General features: G+C 51.5%; 7 protein-coding genes across 7 annotated transcripts; 1 reads left to right on the top strand and 6 right to left on the bottom strand.

Moving 5' to 3' along the window:
• Positions 1 to 1,349: 1,349 nt before the first annotated feature.
• On the bottom strand, positions 1,350 to 2,988 carry NEUTE1DRAFT_138107 (uncharacterized protein; the record flags this gene model as incomplete). The annotated part of the gene is made up of 2 exons (XM_009853117.1): positions 1,350 to 2,828; positions 2,887 to 2,988. 2 exons carry the CDS (start codon positions 2,986 to 2,988, stop codon positions 1,350 to 1,352), a joined length of 1,581 nt encoding a protein of 526 aa, XP_009851419.1.
• Positions 2,989 to 4,289: 1,301 nt separating this feature from the next.
• Positions 4,290 to 5,357, bottom strand: NEUTE1DRAFT_101234 (uncharacterized protein; the record flags this gene model as incomplete). Its single annotated transcript, XM_009853116.1, has 3 exons — positions 4,290 to 4,482; positions 4,526 to 5,197; positions 5,269 to 5,357. 3 exons carry the CDS (start codon positions 5,355 to 5,357, stop codon positions 4,290 to 4,292), a joined length of 954 nt encoding a protein of 317 aa, XP_009851418.1.
• Positions 5,358 to 6,906: 1,549 nt separating this feature from the next.
• NEUTE1DRAFT_138105 (uncharacterized protein) lies at positions 6,907 to 7,929 on the bottom strand (the record flags this gene model as incomplete). Its single annotated transcript, XM_009853115.1, has 2 exons — positions 6,907 to 7,729; positions 7,799 to 7,929. The coding sequence occupies 2 exons, from the start codon at positions 7,927 to 7,929 to the stop codon at positions 6,907 to 6,909; spliced, it is 954 nt and encodes a 317-aa protein (XP_009851417.1).
• A 1,144-nt stretch (positions 7,930 to 9,073) lies between these two features.
• On the bottom strand, positions 9,074 to 9,949 carry NEUTE1DRAFT_64150 (uncharacterized protein; the record flags this gene model as incomplete). Its single annotated transcript, XM_009853114.2, has 3 exons — positions 9,074 to 9,388; positions 9,458 to 9,719; positions 9,786 to 9,949. 3 exons carry the CDS (start codon positions 9,947 to 9,949, stop codon positions 9,074 to 9,076), a joined length of 741 nt encoding a protein of 246 aa, XP_009851416.1.
• Positions 9,950 to 12,091: 2,142 nt separating this feature from the next.
• NEUTE1DRAFT_42884 (uncharacterized protein) lies at positions 12,092 to 12,791 on the bottom strand (the record flags this gene model as incomplete). The annotated part of the gene is made up of 2 exons (XM_009852029.1): positions 12,092 to 12,643; positions 12,711 to 12,791. The coding sequence occupies 2 exons, from the start codon at positions 12,789 to 12,791 to the stop codon at positions 12,092 to 12,094; spliced, it is 633 nt and encodes a 210-aa protein (XP_009850331.1).
• A 2,608-nt stretch (positions 12,792 to 15,399) lies between these two features.
• NEUTE1DRAFT_41900 (uncharacterized protein) lies at positions 15,400 to 15,922 on the bottom strand (the record flags this gene model as incomplete). The annotated part of the gene is made up of 2 exons (XM_009851974.1): positions 15,400 to 15,801; positions 15,869 to 15,922. Coding segments are annotated over 2 exons (456 nt in total), but the record flags the coding sequence as incomplete, so codon positions are not given.
• Positions 15,923 to 17,179: 1,257 nt separating this feature from the next.
• On the top strand, positions 17,180 to 18,142 carry NEUTE1DRAFT_138101 (uncharacterized protein; the record flags this gene model as incomplete). The annotated part of the gene is made up of 2 exons (XM_009853113.1): positions 17,180 to 17,415; positions 17,464 to 18,142. 2 exons carry the CDS (start codon positions 17,180 to 17,182, stop codon positions 18,140 to 18,142), a joined length of 915 nt encoding a protein of 304 aa, XP_009851415.1.
• Positions 18,143 to 19,122: the final 980 nt, after the last annotated feature.

Raw genomic sequence — 19,122 nt, 5'->3', positions numbered from 1 at the left:
CGCTACCTAGAGGTATGTACAACTTACGCCCCCTATTACCTATCTATATCAAGTTTCCGCGTGATCAATGAACTACCCTCTCACTGGAATATTACACCGTCCCATCTCAGTAGGAAGCCTGACAACTCCGGTACCATTTGGACAAGAGGAAAACCGTCATGTCAGGAACGGCTTTGGCCACCCCGACCATCATCCAAAACAACCCCCAAAGATATTCATTGCAGACTTCCCCTCATCGCCGAAATCGCGAGCCTCGATCATCCAATAATACCTTGAGGTAGAAGGACACTTGAATCCCGTTCAGCCCGATCTCAGCCTTGCAAGTCCGAGTATGCTCTGTCACCGAGGGGAGGAACCGCTTTCAGCCAAAGCATCTGACTGGCCTTAGTTCAAATTGCCAGCCATCGTAACAGCTGCCTCGGTAGCAGGCGGCCCTTTCCCTACACGGCTCGCATAGAGTGCCCGTTTCCCTGGGCATCCAGCGATAGTCTCCCGAGCATGAGACCTCCCCGTGGGCAAACCGTTCAAGGAGGGTGATCTTTGTCTCCGAAGAGATCCTGTTGAGCAGATGATCGAGGCAGTACTCGATCCGCCTGCCCGCCCACTGCCTTCTACATTGCAAGTATAGGCCAGGCGGTACACGTACCTACCTCTTGGTAGTACTCGATAGACCGGAAGTTCGAGGTATCTGTTAAAGAGAAGAGGCGAAGCTTTGCCACACAACCGCTACCTCAGCCGGGAAACAGATTTGAGACCAAATGAGCGAATTGAAGGGTATCACGAACGTCTATATCATTTTCTGGAGGCAAAAGCTTAGTGGCTATAGGGTCGATTTTGGTTATGTTTACAGCTATATACAAGTGTTGTCCGACCCTTAGAAGGACCGGCGTGCTGTTTTTTGTGTTCTTTTTTGTTTTTCTTCGTTCTTCTCTTGGCCTTTTCCTTTTGGTTCCCCATCTGTTCTGGGATCGGTCCAGAGAAAGAACTCTTCGCGGTGATTTGTCAAAGTTTATCCAGTCAACTTCAGACCATCTACCCTAAACGAACGTGTTCGTTCACCCCCTCTACTGGAAGACGTTGCCCTCCGCCATCCAACCTTCCTGGCCTTGTACTCCAGGAACCATTGCGGCAGCGTTTGCGGCTGCCGCGGCTGCCGCCGCTGCCCGCCTGGCATCAGCCCTCGCTCTGCAGCGAGGACAAAGGGTGCCAGTCTCCCGTTCCATGAGACGGTAGTCTCCTGAACAGGTGCCGTAGCCTCGGGCTAGGCGTCGCAAAATGCGGACCTTCATGTCCGCGCCGATTCTATTAACCAGATGGTGAAGACAAAACTTGATGCGGCGCCCAGCCTTCTAAGCATGGCCCGTGCACTGATGTTCCACATCATCCTCTACCCACTTGTGCTGGCACTGCCTGTGGTCCGCGTGGAGTACACTAGCTGCAGCATCGATAATTTCATTGATATCTTGGTCCGGATCTATATACTCCAAAGCGAGTACGGCGGGGTGGTTGGCCTGCGGGTGAGGCGGTCCAGGGGTGATGGGATTAAGCTGATCTTGGGGGATACCAAGGTCTAGAGGATCAGCGGCCGGGATGGGCTGCACCATGTCCATGGGCTGGGGTTGCTGAGGAACATGAATTTGTTGCTGTTGAGCTGGGGCGCCTTGGATTCCCGTCGGATGGGCAGCCGGAAGGTGATTGGGATAAACAACTTGAAAGTTGTTCGCATGAGCAGCTGGAGTGCCTTGCCCCATGGCCATGGGCTGGGGCTGCTGCGGAAGTTGCATGTGATGCTGTTCGGGTGGGACGAGTTGGAAACCAGTCTGATGAGCAGCTGCAACGTTGGTGTGATAAGCAGCTGGAAAGCTGTTCGGATGAGCAGCTGGGATGTTGTTCAGATGAGCAGCTGGAACGCCTTGCGCCATGTTCATACCGGGTTGTGGCTGCCGAGACAGTTGATGATGTTGAGCTGGGATGAACTGGAAACCATTTGAATGAGCAGCCGAAACATTGTTGGGATATGCAGACGGGAAGTTGTTCGGCTGAGCAGCCGCATTGCCTTGCAGGATGCCCATGGGCTGGGGAGGCTGAAGATTTTGATACTGCTGGACTGGGACCCCTGGGAAATAGTTCGGACCTTGAGAAACCGGGAGGGCTTGAACACTGCCCATGTACTGAAGCTCTTCAGCATACGCGTAGTGTTGAACTGCAACTCCCTGAAAGTTGTTCGCGGTTTGTTGGTTCAAATGACTGAATTCCGAAGCCATGGGGTGGTTTCCATAGTTAGCACTCGGCGATGCATTGGTTGGCTGATGGACAGCAGATTGACCAGGCTGCTGATGGTAAAGGGCTCCCACAACATCAGGAACAGTGTTAGAACCATAACGGTTAGGAAGAGAGACCTGGTCGTGGTCTCTGTGATGGGAGATTCCCGCGACACTGGGATGAAAGGTGTAGCCATCGAGAGGGATGGCGATGGGGTGTTGGTTTTGCTCTTGATAGTTTTGCTCTTGATGGTTTTGCTGTTGATGATTTTGCTGTCCATGGTGATGCCGATGAGGGGCTCCGGCAATAAGAGAATGGACGTTGTGGTCACTCAAAGGATCGGGCAAGGGGTGTCGGTTGTTATGGGGAAGACTGAATACGTGCTGAGTGCCTGTGTTCAAGTTGTTGACAGGGCTTAGATGGGAAACATTGGAGTACCTTGCACCTGGCGATACCAGATACTGGGAAGCCTGCGCCGTAATGGCGCGATGCTGATGGGAGGATCCAGGTGAAACGAGATTGTTATTTCCCAAGCCGCTGGTGTCCTTTTTGTTGGCGATGGGCGTCTACATGAGGATATTAGCGGGCGCTACGTCTCAACTTGTGGTGGCTTTGGGGCTATACCTCTACGTTCTCACCCTGGCTGGGTTGGGAGGGGACCGAGGCGTGATCCGGCTGATTCACCTTTCGGGCCTCCTTGCGGGACTTCTGTTTGTCTTGAGCCATCTTGCAGCTGAATGTGGCTTCCAAGGCGCTGCTCACAGTGACAAAGAGGCCCGCTTTGGTGTTCCAACGTGTTCTAACGATACAGGCAATTGATTGACGTTTGGAGGTGTCAATTAATTCGATGTCTTGTTCGGTTTATTGTGGAGGGAGAAAGGGTCAGGAACAGTCAAGGAGAACCGCCTTAAATGGTGCGGAAGGATCCGGTGAATTGAAAATGATCAGCCCTAAGGAAACCTGATGCGGCTGATCCAGGTTAGAAACCTTTACTGAAGCACCTTGGCCACTGCCTGCCCCTGTGGCTGAGCTGGCAGGAAAGAGCGACGCTCAAAATACCTACCTACGTTGTAGGAGGGCGGTAGAGCGCGAGTGTCATGCTCCAGAGGTCACCGGTACACTGCCGTGGACATTCATTCACCCACCCATGCAGCGTCCACGGACAATGAGATAATCTTTAAGATCTTTGATCCGTGACGACTAGAACCTTCCACTTCCATCTTCAACTTCGCTACCTTGAGGTACTTGGGATGTTCCGAACCAACGTCCTGTAAGTCATATCACACAGACAGCGCGTATGATGTCTCGGACAGTTCGCAACTTGCAATCCAAACCCAAATTGTTCCCGTTATGTCCTAGGCCGGAGCCACTGCGGAATAGTTCCACCTCTAGAGTATACAGGATTATCGGCTCATGGAAAATGCCCCTTGACAGTTGATATATCACTTGTTCAGGTACCCTAACAATGCCTGTAATGATCAATGGTGTTTATGTTACTAGAAGTAAGGTATCTATACCTAGAATCATCCCACTTCTAGGTATTCTCTGTACCGGTATGCTACGGTGTCGGGTGTTCCCTTTCAAATCCCATGACAAAATGTCCATTCATGTCTCCAGCCCTTAAGGAAATATTCAGGCCGGAGAAATGCGCCCTTACTGCCTCGCAAGCAAGCTCGAGGTAGCATCTTGCAAACTCCGTCCTACCTAACCTAAGCAACGTTCACAAAGCTTGCCGTCGTCGTAGGGTGTTGGGGCGTAGCAGCCCGAGCAAGTCCCCTCACCGCGGGACTTGCGCATTAAAATTGCAATCTGGGCAACAAGTGACAGACGGTTGCCGAGATGTTGGAGGCACGAACGACCGCGAAGTGCCTTCTAGGAACTCGCGGTGCAACGCACCTCGACTCCATCATGGCCCAAAATCATCCTGCGGCATTGGGGATGGCCCCCAAAGAGAACCGCAGCTGCGGCCCTAATGAGCTCCCTAATCCCCTCTGCATCCAGATCCTCTCCAACGTCGTGGAGAGCGACTATAGCGGGATGATTAGCCTCTGGATGAGGTGTCGGTGGGCCATGGTCGCCCGCTGGGCCCGCGGCGCTGGGAACAGGAACCGGAACAGGCACTTCCGGGACCTGGTGTTGGACCGGGGCTGGATGTTGAACAGCAACCTGATGATGGTGAGGGACCGGGTGCTGAACGAGGATTTGCTGGTTAATAGCGGCCTGGTGCTGAAGGTGAGCTTGGTGCTGTAGATAGGCCTGGTACTGCATTAAGGCCTGTTGTTGGATGTGGGCTTGGTGTTGCATTTGGGTTGGTTGTTGGATGATAACTTGGTGTTGGACAGGAACCTGGACCTGGTTATGGATCTGTTGATCAACGGAGAGATGCTGCATGTGAGCTCCGTAAGGGTGACCATTGGGGACAGCATAATGTTGTGGATTAGCCGGCTGTTGCAGATTATGGGCGCCTAGGAGGTGAGGTGGCTGTTGATGAGGACCACCATGATTGTTCATCATAGACTGGTGAGCGGGTGGGCTGGCAATCGGAACGTTCTGCTCGCCCTGCTGATAATTCTGGACCTGTGCTGATGAATGGACGTTGACATGGGAATCGTTGTCTTCAAAGAAGCCGTTGCCGATCAAGAGGTCATGTTCTAGGAGATGATCAAAGTGACTAGGCATGTCGTCGAAAAGCTCACCGCCATACATGTCGTCAAAACCAGGATTGTGATGATCATGTGGAGGGGGGTTGACGGGTGGGTCGGTGAGAGCTTGGGGGGAGTGGTTGCCATGTTGGCTAGAACTCTGCTGTTGGTGCTGGGGGACATTCATGGGTAGAGGTACTACGTTGTTGACATCCTCACGGGGAGAAGTGTCGTGTTGACCAGGACTTTGCTGGTGAACTTGAGAGCCCTCTTGATTGCCTTCTTGGTCTTCGCTGTTCTCTGTGTCAGAAGCATGTAGTTAAAGGAAATATTTCCAGCGACGTCAGAATGAAGCAGAACTAACCTGAGGGCAGACTCGGGGCTTTGATTCGAGGTAGAGGTACCCTTCTTGCTGCTCGGGCGCTGAGCAGCTTTGTCGGCCGGAGATTTCATCTTCGCAAAGTGAAGCTAGAACCGAAGACAAAATCGTGCGCTTGTGGATCTAAATTATGGTCAGTTGCGTCCAGAGAAGGTAGGTAGTAGCCTGTTTCCATCGTAGCGAACATGTTTAGGACTTACATAGGGTGTTAAGTCGATATGGCTGGTAATTGCGGGATGGTGGCGCACAACTGGACTTGATGGACGACACTGATCCAAGATACGTCGCGAGGTGGCTTTTGCCTGCATTCAACAGCAGGACTCTGATAGCAGACGCCCCGCGGCTTTCGGGAGCACGTACGTGCAGCGCGCGGGCGAATGAAGTATGATAACCAGGATGATTTTACCTTTTTGCCTGCCCCTGGGTGTGACGATGATGGGGGTCAATGTGCGGTGTAGATGAGGGTAGAAATAGGTCTAAGAAGGTGTACAGTTGGCAGGATGCACTCCACACCAAAGGGGACTAAAATTGACCTACAAATGGTGGAAGGAGGAAGGAGTGTCTAGGTGCCCAGCGGCCGGGGGGAATTTACCTCTGACACTGATTCCACGTCACGTGGGCACCGAAGATTTGGAAGATTTCAGGTTGCGTAGCGTACGTCTCCACCACACTGTGCCGCTATCGTAGGTACTTAACAGAGTCCCTAGTCAAATGACTACTACCTAGCTCTACTGTAAATCGGGTTTATCAGAACAAAATATGTGGATATTGGTAGAGGTAATACTCATTTTCTAGAGGTACCGACAAAGTTCGAGCCTCAACTCCCATGCTGCATCTTAGCAAGCACCGTGAGAGCTCGTGTGGTACGATCATACCTCTATATACAGCTACTCTACAGACTTTGAAAAGATCCGAAACTCTCACCATTCAATCTTTTCACTTTTTTTCTCATTTTCCCGGAGAACAACTCTGACTACTACCGCTCATGGGGGGCTGGGGACTGGTGATAATGAGCAATTGTATGCAGATTGTGTCTTCTCCATTTCGGATGAGACGGGAAAGCCGAGTGTGAAGAGATAGGTGGTTTGCTAGCTTGTAGATCTTGACCCGTCCAGCCGTGCTGACCCTCCTGGGGGTTCCCTCGATTCCACCAGCCAAGTACCTAGGTCGGAAAAACCCACTGGTAATGAAGCTGGTATATCGTGATCTCCATTTTAAGAACTCTCTTGATGGGCTTCTAGGTTTCCTTTTCGCTGTTCCTCTTTCCAGTGCTTTCCCTCATTTGCGACAGATTGTTGCGTCGTGTCGTAATAGCGACAATTCACATACTCGCGCCGCTTTCTGACAATATAGAAGGAAAGAGGAGTCATCATCTTGACCTTGGCGAGACTAGGTACCTTTAGCCATCACCGAAAACGCCCAAATAGAGGCACCTAGCGGCACCTAGTTGTACCCAATCGGATTACAGCGCGCACATAACCTTCCGTCATCGCGGGGTGTGGCGGCATAATCGCCAGAACAAGTTCCTTCGCCGCGGGATTTACGGAGCAGAATCTCGACTTGTCTGTCGAGACTCAGACGGTTCCCAAGATGGGCCAAACAGTACCAGCCGCGAGGCGCCTTCTAGACGCGTGCGGTGCAGCGCCGCTCTATACCATTCTCGTCGGGTAAATATCGCTTGCACTGCCCGTGTCCGGCGTACAGCACGTCTGCTGCCTCCCTGATGATGTGTCTGACATCGTCTTCCGCCATGTTGACCGTGATGGTTCCGAGGGTTAGGACGGCCGGATGGTTTGCCTGGGGATGGGGCGTAGGGGGGTCATCAACAGGTAAGTCCACTTGCTGGTGGTTAACAGCTGGGTGGTGCTGGTCTAGAGCTTGCTGGGCTACACCTTGCTGGTTCAGAGCTTGCTGGTTTGGAGCGTCCTGGCTCAAAGCTAGCTGGCTGGATCCCATCGGATGGCCGCCCAAGGGGTAGATCTGGGCCTGATGAAAAGTAACAGGGTGGTTCATCATCTCTTGAGGCTGGTATGCTCCAGCAGTCGATAGAGCGAAGTTGGGGTTTAAAGGCAAATTGGCGAATGACAGCTCACCCTGCTGAAGAAACGGTTCTTGTTCCGAATGAAGGTTTCCGTCGAATGCGTTGCTTGGAATGAAGTGCTCGCCGAAGTCGACGTTGTGACCCGGAAACGGACCATTGAAATTGGGAGGCATGAAAGGATGGATATTGTGGTACATGTTCTGGTGATTAGGATTGTGGGCATGGTGCAGAGGCTGGTGGTGCATGGAGGGAACAGAGGGGATATCACTGATGATAGGGATGGAGTAGCCATTATGACCAGGGGCAGGTAAGTGCTGGTTAGAGGTAGGGTTGTTGCCTTGAGGGGCAGAAGGGATGGCCGGGAGTTGGTCACTCTCTGGGCCCTGATTGTGCCCATGATTTTCGCTATTTCTATGTCAGCAGTGCACTGGTTGGGGTTAAAGTCCTGTAGTGGCAGGATGAAGCGAGGCTGACCTGAGGAGAGATAGGTTGGGTCCGTTGCCCATCACGTTGCTCGCAACTCCGTGATTGCCTTGGCCTTGGTTCTGGGGAAGGGAACCCTGCCTCGCGCCGGCGGCCCGGCGATTCTTCGTGTTCTTGGACATGGCTGCTTGGCAGGCCCGATCAAATGATGTCGGAAGCTGATACGCTTTTCTTCGTACCGAGATACCTCCTATTTGCGCGCAATGGCTGGCAATTCTAGGATCGAAAGGACTTGAGAACCAATGCGTTGCAAGGTTGAAGTTTCAGGACTTACGGAGAAAAGTGGAAAGAGCAGGTTGAAAGGTTGGGCCGTGATGAAGCTGCCACTGGAGCGGAGGTCCATCCCAGGGTCCAAAATTGTAGAGGTAGGCGTGCCGGTTAGGTACCTGTTGCCGGCAAGGTCAGTGGGCTCCACTTCCTGTCACTTGTTAACTCCAAATTTAGGTTGGCCTGCCGGCCTGGAGATACTATAGCATCAAATTGGGAGTAGTGGCGACCTTGTTATTCCAGGACAAGTGTTTATCGACCATTCCTAACAGCTTAGAGGAGGACAGAAAGACCGTGCCCTACACATTGAGGCCGTGCTTACGCTTATCGTAGCTTATTGTATCTTCGTAGTCGTCGACCGGGCAACCGACGCCGCAGACAGTGTTGCTTCGCGCAAGGATAACCATATATACGACCAGGACAGGTGTCAGAATGTCCATGACATCACGGATTTCATTAAATAAGAGGTACTTGGAGTGTTAGAAACAGAGTGAGGTAATAGGAGGCGTAAGTCAAAAGCAAAAACACAGCGAGCGGACGAGTCACGAGAAGGAATTACGATGTTGAAGAGAGAAGATGTTGACATTTTCACTGATAGGGTAAGGTCACGAACAAAGGCCACTAGATTTTATTTGCGCTACTTCTATCTGGTGTAGTAGGTTCACTTAGGCGTAGTAATCACGTAGAACGAGTTCACAAGGGCAAGATGGCAGTAGCAAAGATGTTTTGAGCAAGTTGGGTCATTTCAAGCTATCTGGATGTTTTGTATCTGACATAACCCTTATTTTCCTTGCTCATAGACCTGATTTGATCAGCTGGTTTCCCTTGTACTTTCAACAAAATAATCTGAAGAAGTCTGCTTCTCAATTTAGGGACAATCTGTTGGTGTCCTATATCATCATCCAATGTTAGTTCATGTCGATGCCTCAAAGAAGATGTGGTAAGGGATGAAGGTACTTACAATCTTGGTATCGGTCTCTGTGTATGAGGTCTGATGATTCAGATATGGAGGTTGGCAATCGCTTCTCCCGACATCATCGAGTCATCAGTAGAGGTGGCCTGGCTGGTGTCGGCTCCGTCCTCCTGAGATTGCTGAGCAGGCTGTGCTGCCGCGGCCGCCGCCGCGCGGTTCTCCATCCGGTTCCTCTTCATCTCGACGCACCGGTCGCACCGCTTCCCGGTCTCCTTGGGCATCCAGGCGAAGTCCGTAGAGCAAGTGCCGTATCCTAGAGCCTTGCGACGATAGATTTCCAGGATGGTATCCTTGCCAGGCCGATTCCCGAGGTGGGTGAGGCAGTACATCGCGTTCCGCCTCTAGCAGAAGCGAGTGCACTGCACACCCTTGGTTCTACGAGTGCAACGGCCGTAGGCGCTGTCGAGGACAGCTGCGGCCGCGTCAATGGCTCCTTGGAGGTTGCCGATTGTGTTGATGGGGTTGAAAATGTTGCGGACCGCAGGGTGGCCGGCGTACTCGAAGTTGAGAGGTGTTTCGAAGTCGACGGGATAGTCGTCAAAAACGTCCTCGAGGGTCTTGATGTGAGCAAGGTGCTGGTAGTGGATCGGGTTGAAAGGGTCGTCAAGGTACGAAGGGGGAGCCATGTTACTGTCCTGGCCTTGCTGATGAGCGCTCTGTGTGTGCATTCCTCTATAATAGTTGTCAGCTATCTGACATCTCACAAGCATCATGTTGTTAGAAGTCTGAGTGACTTACCTATCAATGGGAGTGTTAAAGTCGAAGACGTTGAGGGGGGGAATGGATGACTGATGAGTGCCGTCCGCCATTTGATCCTGGTTGTTCTGGGCGATGGGTGTGGTGGGGACAGTTCCGTCGTGGTAGTTGCCCATGTTGATGTTCTTGGAGGTGTTGTGAGACATGATGAAGAAGTCTTGGAGTGGTTGGGTGGGTGATGTGTTATGGTGTGTGAGGATGCTTGTGCTTGGTTGACGTTGGGTCGAAGTCGTTGGTGGTGATGGAGCAGGAAGAGAAAAATTTTCCCCAGAGGAAGTTCTGATCTGCCTTTTATGCTATGGGAATAGCGACACTCTAGGCCAGTCCTCAGATCCACTGCCTTGCGAGTCTGAGGGTGAACAGCCATGAACAGGAGAAGCATACCGCACACAGATTGCCCAACTCAGGTTAACCGGCATAGCTCACCGAACACCGAGGTTGTTCGGCTGCTCATGCATGAGAGAACAGCGAAAAATTTGATGTCTCATTAAATGAACAGAGAAATTATCCTTCTTGTACACTGTACAGCTCCGGTCAGCCAAGACTGGCCATTGAACACTGAGCCTGTCCACATGTCGGTGTATATAAGAACGGCGTGCAATGTAACAGCAAAAGGAGATGAACATAGGAACAATACCACGCACAGACTGTTCAACTCGGATTGACCGTTATAGCTCACTGAACAGCGACCGTCTTCACATACTGGCGGGATGTGAACAAGAACAGCGCCGAGTAGGACCATCCTGTATCCCAGGGCCTGCGTTAACGTCCATAGTCCACTAGGGGTGTTCGGAATACCTACCTCTGGTGAGCGAACTAATCAACAATCCGTGAACTGTGGTAGTATGCGGCTGTGAACAGCCGGACCGGGTGAAATCAATCTCTCAGATTTCGCCTCACAAGAGATATGACCAGTAATCATCAGTGAAAACCGAACTGGCAGGGACAATTGTTGACAGTGTAACTGAATCTGAACACATATGCCGTCTTGGTTCACGGGATGAAGTCAAGAATGCCGTCTCCAGGTCTTTTCCTGCGTTCTGAAATCTTCCATGTCAATTGCTACTTCCATGTCGTTCATGTCTTTTCCGATACATTTGTTCATATCGGCATGCCGAACGTCAAGTACAGGTATGGACGCCGTGGCGCTCGATTTTGTTGCCTGCGTTGGGGGCTGGCATGAGATCCACATGCGAAACCGATCAAAATCCCGTGTCCGTCGTTTTTGGTGTGATTTGAGGTACAGATTGGGCACATGTGAGAATATGATCGATTGTGGAGGATGGCCGCTCCCGCGTCGCCGACGGAAACAGCGGCTGCTGTATACGACTACGCCCGGCGGCGGAAGAATCATGAAGGAGCTGTGGAAAGAGAAAAGATCAAGTACGCGGAAGTAATGGCGAGCTGCGATGAACTTTGTAATCGAGAACAGAATTTGCTGCGATTGAACTGTGGCTCATTAATGAAAGCGTCGGCCGTTGCCAGGAAGGCGCTACGGCCATGTATGCCCCTGCAGCCAGTATTCCACAGCAAGTGCAAATGGACCGCGGTTGCCCAGGGACACTCGTAAATTTGACACCCCTTCAATTTTGCAAAATGTCTGCCAGCTCAGGGAGATTGAGAACCAAAGCACTGCTATTGCCTTGAGCAATTTCAAGTACTTCACTCAACACTTCGCTCTTCGATGATGATGCGAGCACGGAGGTCAAGTTCGCTGTGGTGGTCTATGCGTGGAGACTCCACTCACTAACAGCGGCTGCCCTAAATCCCCCCCTGCAAGACCGCTGAATCAACAAAAAGTGTTAGCGCAAAAGACTCCATGCACCGCTCAGGGTCAAGTAAACAATCCCGACCACGGGCTTTCATTCCAAATTCCCGTCGATTGCCACATGGCAAGATTACGTTTCTCCTCTTGAAATGCCAATCAACGGCCTACGGACAACCACAGAGATATAAGGCCTGAGATGGGGTGGGCGCATCGGACCCATCACAAAGGTCCTATTCGCAACAAAGAAACACGCCGCTGAGTGGACAATGAGCGAAGGACCGATGAAAGACGAGGATTATAGAAAGAATGGGACAATGACATGGAGTGCCACAAAGGAGTGAGGGATTCTTTTATGTTCACGCTAACAGGGCTGACTCGCTCTTTCCTAGCAAGATGACTCGATCCTGGTTGAGTCTATCGTCCTCTTCCTGCCGGTGAGCCAACCGGTTGATCAAGCCCACGTCTTCATTGGTCCAAACTTGACTCATTCAATTGTTTACCAACTATCCCCATCAACTTCTTACATCCCTGCTCTTTCCCGCCGGAGGGCATCCTTCCTCCTACATCCGTCGCAGAGTCTCCCATCTTCCCTCTCCTTCCAGGCATAGTTGCCTGAGCATGTCCCGTGGCCTTCCATCTGCCTCATCAGGATCTTGAGCTGCGTCTCCACTGAAGGATGCCTCTTGAGGTGGCTCATGCATTTTCGCGCACCCGCCTTCCACCTTCGAGCTGGACACTGCTCGCCAGTGACCTCGTCCACATGGCGGCATCGGCCATTGCGTGCGTGGAGCATCCTGGCGACATCGGCGATGATGGCCCGCAAGAGCTCCGGATCAACGGTCCGGATGTCAACTGGGGGATTTGAATTGGCTATCTCGATCAGGGCAGCCCGGACTTCATCGCTTAGAAGAGGGATTTCTGGGTCGATGTCATCATCTCCCTGTTGTGGCTGAACAATGACAGCCTGGTTGAGCGCGCCGCCGGGCTGATAGCCAATGACGTTGTCGTTATTGGGTAAGTTGTTGTTACCTGGTTGTGGGTTTGCTGGGTTGTTACTGGCAAACTGTTGAGACTGTAAGACGGTGTCAGAGGCCATGAAAGAAGTTAGGTTGCGATAATAAGGACTAGAGTTGACTCACTTGAGCGGCGACGGCCTCATTTCCCAGGAAAGAGTGTTGGTCATTCCCCTCGATGCCTTCATACGCGTTCTGGTCCTCCATTCTTCCTGACTGTTCCTGCAGTTGGTGAGACGTGTGGTGATCAAGATGCGTCAATGCTTGTTCGGCTATGCTTGACCGGAGGGGAGAGGACGGACGTTTGGTGATTGTGGAAAACGACAAATAGAAGTAGATAGAGCTCGTATATAGGACTGTAGAGGGGACTCTCATCTCCCTGGAAGTATCCGCCCCATAATGACAGCATGGACGAGTGAAGGGACCTCTGTTGTTGTCAGCATCAGGCCTTATCGCCTGGATAGAGGTGGGATTCGAGCCCCACGGGCCTGTCCCAGGTAAGCCAACCTTGAAGCTAGGAGGGAAGTAGGCGTATATAGTTCAACATAGACCAATGAGGAAGCGTCATAGCTCGCTGATACTTGTAATGGACAAGTAAGAAGACATCTCCCCCCATTTTACCCTCACCGCAATGATGGGATGAGATTGGAGCCACCATGGGGATGACTTGACAGCAGACATTACACTCTTCACTGGTGTATTTGCACGGTCGCAAAGCAGCCTATGCGCTCCACTCAGCTCAACCGTCCTTATGCGTCGAACTCGGACGAACCTCTGTTCAAAGCCATCCTCTACCTCCCTTGTGTAGCGCATCACCACACACAAGTACTTGCGCTCGTGCAGCGGTTGTCGACAAGTACAAGAGGAAGATTTTAAAACTCGAGACCGTCATGGATTCCAACGACCCTTTAGGTCTGGGGTTCCCGGATGAAGACGATTGATGCAAATCGCCACTGCACTCACTGTCAGTCGGCAGTCCGGAAGTCAAATCCTTTTCTAACGTACCTACCTCTATTAAGTCTTTTCAAGTTGAAGAAGCGAACATCTCGTACTTCTTCGAGGAAGCTATTGGCATTCAAGATCCGATCGATAGAGATACCTCTACCATCAAACGACGCATAAAGTGCCCCCCTAAGATCCTACAACCGTTACAACGCTGGTAACGTAGGAAGGGGATGTACATAGCGCCAGTGACGATAGCGAAGAGGTCTATTATCTCTCGATAGTCCACGTGTAAGACTGCTCGACTGGCACGATAGTGGTCAGTTCCTTCTAGTCAACAACAATGACGGCCGACAGTCCACTACGAGCACCCAAGGTCCCTCTCCAGTCAAGGCCGCCGACCCCTGGCCCACCTGCGCAGGCCACCCCAAGCATGGCATCCGTCATCCATGCAAGAGCGCGCCTGCACACCGGACCTGGAAGAAAAGTGCCACTCAGTGCTTGGACTGTCTGGCGAACGCGCGCAGCGCGGGACTCAGAGCCAGTATGGAGAGTCGAGTCGCCGTCGGTACCTACCGAACCCGTGCTCAAAGTGTTATCGAAGCGATGCCCGTTCGGGTGGCGGCCTTTGCCAGGAATGCGTGGACATGGGGAAGAACAACCTGGAACTGAGGAATGAGCGGAGGGGTAAGAGGAAGCATGCTCATTTGAGTCAGTACATTAGTTTGAGGGTTTCTTGTGTTGGAGTTGGGGAATACTCGGAGGGGTGGTGGCACGGTGAGAATGGTAGTTGTTGCCGTTTCTGCTGACTTTTCGAATGATGTTACCACGTTGAGGTGTGTGCGGCTGACATACATGCTATGAGGAAGGCGCCATTCGGCTTTGTATGCCCCTGCAGCGACGATTTCCACAGGCCATGGAACGGACCCACTCCAGCCAAGCCGCCCGCTGAAGGGACACTCAACAATTTGGCAGTCTTACTATGCTTCGAATTGAACATGAAATGAACCGTTTGTAATTGAGAAGAAGTGCTTAGTTTATATTGAAAGTTTGATTCATTTCAAGTTTTGCGTCTGGGTTTGCGATGAAGTGGCCTCAGTGAGCAAGCTCGCTACAAGGGTTCATGCATGAAGACGTGATGCGCTAACAGCGCAAGCTCTAGAAAAGCCCTGTAACACCGCTATAAGAATTTGCGATGTTAGCAAATGGAAGAATAGAACAGAGATGATTTGGAGTCGGGCAACTTCGGCATCGTCTTGAGTTACGGCAGGAACCTGTGAATGGAGATAGATTCCATCAATGTGACTTATTTCTCGATCTGGCCGTCGTCTTTATATACCACGAAGATGTCGGACTGTACAATCGATCGCAAAGCTTGCTGATATGAGTCACAACGCTTGCTAAAAAGAACAGTCATGATCGCGGTAGATGAGTCAATTCAGGAACTTCCATGGGAGCATCAAACTTGAGAGCCACCGACTTCAGTCAGGCACCAGAGGTATATAGGGCGAAGACGGTTATGTCAAAGTGTCCATATCTACAATGCCTCCTTGGTTCAACTTATTGACTGCACAGACCTCCTCTTGCGACCGCCGTCATCGTTGATCTAATTCCCTAGGGCAGCAAGCAGCCGCCGAAGTCCGGCCACGATCTCTTGCGACCAACCAATCACCTCGCGGATCTTGCGGCGCTCGGTGCGCAAGAAACTCTTGTACCAACATTCGAAGCAGAGCATACCTCTCTCTGCGTCCTGCAACACATAACATCCAGAACAAGTTCCGTGGCCACGGACCTGGCGCATCAGGATGTCGACTCGAAGGTTGATCCCGGGACAGTTGTGCAGATGAGCGAAGCAAAGCCTTGCTCCCACCTTCTATGCGTGAGCAGTGCAGCGTTCGCCCGTCGCTTTGTCGTTATGAATGCATTGGGTGTGGTTATGGTGCAGAAAGGTAACGGTCGCGGTGATGACGGCTTCGACGATCTCCACGTCGATACAGACCGCTTCCGCAGGAAGGTTGGTGGCGGACAGAACTTCCAGAGCCGCGACGAGCTCTGCCCGTGACATCGTGTCCACGGCGAGAATGTCTCGGAGAAGATTGGGATGAACACCAACGGCGTCGGGGTTTTCCTCAATATCAGGGCCTTGGACGTTGGTTAATTGCTCGCCGACGTCTGCGATGTTGTGGAAGACATTGTTGTCATCATTTTCGACGTTATGCGAATGCTGCGCGGACGAGAGGGTGTTTTGCACTTGGTTCTCGGACTGCCTCTGATCCTTGATATCGCATTAGAGGCGCGATGAATGAGAACACGCTCGCGACATCGACGAATTATTTACTCACATCAGAGACCAGGAAATCACTGTTGGCATTAAAGCCGTCGGCGATTTGGTTGTCCGGCGTAACGAGGAATGCGAGCTGGGATTGGAATGAAGATAATGGGTACCTTCAGTGTAGGCGGGTACCTGGAAGTCCTTCGACGGAAAGAGCAAATTCGATAGGGTCGTATATAGAGGTAAGAGCAGGTAAATCTAACCCTGAAGTACGGTATGGAGGGCTACATCAAGTTGGACGATTGAGTGGAAAGTCAAGACGAAACGGGATCCACTGCTTCTGCTATTGAGGGACTGGATATCAATGGCCACAATAGAAACCAAGCCACGCGTGCCTGCTTGAACTGACCAAGTGTCCGAGCTATCAGGAGAACCGGCCAATAAGGAAGCACCAAATTTTGACACTTAGCGCCAAGATGTCTATGCCGAGTAAGAGCGAAGATGAGAGGGAGACTCGAGGGCTTGGGGAAGGCACGACTCCAACCACCTTGTGTTCGCCTTTCACTATTGTTTTTTTCAAGGTCTCAAAGTAGGCCCGTGCATTCCACTTAGCTCCCTGTGCCTTCCCTAAACAAACGGCCGCTGTCCCTCTACCTTTTATTGACCAATCTCTCACATCAAGGTCCAGTGGCTGTGGAGATCCGAATTAGCGTTCTTTTACTTTCGTCCATTCAATATAACATAAAAGGCCCCCTCTTCGTTTTTACCCTAGTTGAACCGCACACTGTTGCAGGCCAAGACGTCCTCTTGTCGTGGGAAAAAGACCACGATTACATCGAGGATTCCCTTTAGACAGAGCGGGCGAAAAAATTGGTAGTCAAAAATATTAGAAGACGGCGTCTCGATTGAACGAGTCGTTCGTGTCTTCTAACGAGTTGAAGGCAGCATCGAGTTGCTGCCAGTGAAGGCGCGCCGTATCGTTGACTAGCCAAAGGTATAAACACCGACTCATTGTTGATTCATTCGGCGCGTAACTGACCACTGGATCCTAGCATTGTTGGCGTGCCGGTTCAACGCCATGGCGGGTAAACCACCTACCGGCGCTGGCAATGGCGTCAAAAACGCGGTTGAGACGCATGAGAACGGAGAAGAGGGCAACAAAGAGCATTTTTCGCGGGTTCAAGGCGACATCGTCATCCAAGAACTGGTCGACAACGTCGCCAACATGAATCTGGACGTCGAAAATGCCATCTTTGCTGGATCTCATGGAGCAGGATCGTCAGCGTAGAATGCCCACCTTCCACTCCGCGAGCCAATCCAAGTACCATTAGTGGTAACTGCCGACCCTACCCCAGCAGGTGGTGGACACTTCCAGAATGCGATGAGCACTGTCCAGCCTAGCACTGTTAACAACGGTTACCCTCTCGCCACCAATTCTCCCAACCACAGCAACTATTATCCCAGCCCTGGTGATAGTAGTTACCTCAATGGGGGAGGTAACCACTACTACAACACCTTCAACGGCTATGCAACCGGAATATCTAATCCCAACACTAGCAACCATCTTAGCAACATCAATTATGCCTCTGACAGCAATAATCCAGGCATTTCCAACGGGTATCCCACCAACAATTAGCCCAACGGAAGCAACCATTTCACCGACAGTACCTCTAATTATCCTGCTGAGTATCTCACCAACGGTATCAGCAGCGGCGCTCATTATGGCGACAGCCTGGCTGGCCAGAATGGGCAGGTACACATCAACTACCACCAGGGTCCGACATGGGACGGTCCGAACGTCGGTCTTATCAACGCACCACTCCCCATCACACCCCGGCCTGCGGCCTTGCCTGCTCAGGTCATTTCTCAGCCCCCCACCGTCACTGCTGGTTCCAGACGAGTGCGGCTGTGTCAAGGATCAAGAAAGAAGGGAGTGCCCTGTATCCACAACCCTCCCAAGAGGGCGTGGAAACAGACTGGCAAGGTACGGCAGTGCACCAATTGTCTTGCAAACCCACCTGCCAGAGACGTTCGCGACGGCATGGACGCACGCTTGGACGCTGGAAGAGTACCCTGCTCAAAATGTTTTCGCAAGGACGCCCGTGACGGGGGCGGACTTTGCAATACCTGCCTCAACATGGGCAAGTCCAACAAAGCTCTACGGAAAAAGGGACAAGGGAAACGGTCCAAAAAGGCGACCAGGAACGACGATTCGGGATCCAATCCTAGGGGTGGCCCGAGTGGTGGCCCTCCCAAGGGTGGTGGCAACGGTGGACAGGGTCCGCCCCCCAGTGCCGGTGCCGTTGGGGCCGTCCTTAGCGAGAGCGTTCAGTGGGCGTACTGAGGTGCTCGAGGCTACCCAGAGGTACTGTGCTTTCAGTATTGGGAACAATCATCACTACCAGTTTCTTTGTTGGCGAAGAAGCTGCGAGGTCTTTGTCCGCTAACCTAGGGCAGAGCCAGCCGTAAAGTGTCGGTAAAGGACGACCTCAAACTCAAGGTACCTCTAACTTGGCAGTTATAGGAACGATGAAGATTGAGCGGTTAAAAGGGGAAAAGCACAAATGAAGCTGGGAAAGCAGGAAACGATAGAAAACAAAAACAATCACAAAAAAAAAAGCACGCCACATCCACAGCCTAACAGCTTGAATGTGGACATTTAACAATTATTTTACAAATAAAGGAAATACCTATAGGTTATATCTGCCGTACATTGCAAGTACGCTACTGGTAGCTAGCAGAATAGAGTAATAACTATAGTACCGTAGCGGAAAAACCTGCCAGGGAACAGGCCTTCTTAAGCTTACTACGGCTTTGAAGCGTTGTTGTTTTTATAGGCCATATTGAATCTACAAGGCTTGTTGGCTGACGGAGGCTCCTGATTGGTCGATTAGCTCACAGTTCAGATCTCCGCTAAAGACGGTCACTAAAATCCGCCCCCCCCCCCCCAAAATTCACTCTATATAATGAGAGAAATTTCATCTTGATTTTAATCAATGGGCCAGTGGCTCAATGGTTTTTATCTTTGCCTTCTTTCTGGAGATTGTCAGTTCGATTCCAAGTGGTGTTAGTTTTTTTCGCGCGAAAAAGTTTCGCCGCAGTCATCCGGACTTTGAAGCCAAAGTCAACCAGCCAAAGTCAACCCCCCCCCCAACCTCCTAAAGACTACTATAATAACCACTAACCAAAGACCCTTATAATGACCTCTAGAAGGTTCTTATAGGGGTCTTTGGCTTTTGCTATTTTGTACCCAATTTCGACCAATCGGAAGCCTCCCTTAGTTCAACAAGCCTTACAGATTCAACATGCCTTGTTGTATATATA

Source organism: Neurospora tetrasperma (genome assembly GCF_000213175.1).
Source record: "Neurospora tetrasperma FGSC 2508 unplaced genomic scaffold NEUTE1scaffold_3, whole genome shotgun sequence".
NCBI lineage: Eukaryota > Fungi > Ascomycota > Sordariomycetes > Sordariales > Sordariaceae > Neurospora > Neurospora tetrasperma.
This window is presented reverse-complemented; position numbering and strand designations above follow the sequence as displayed.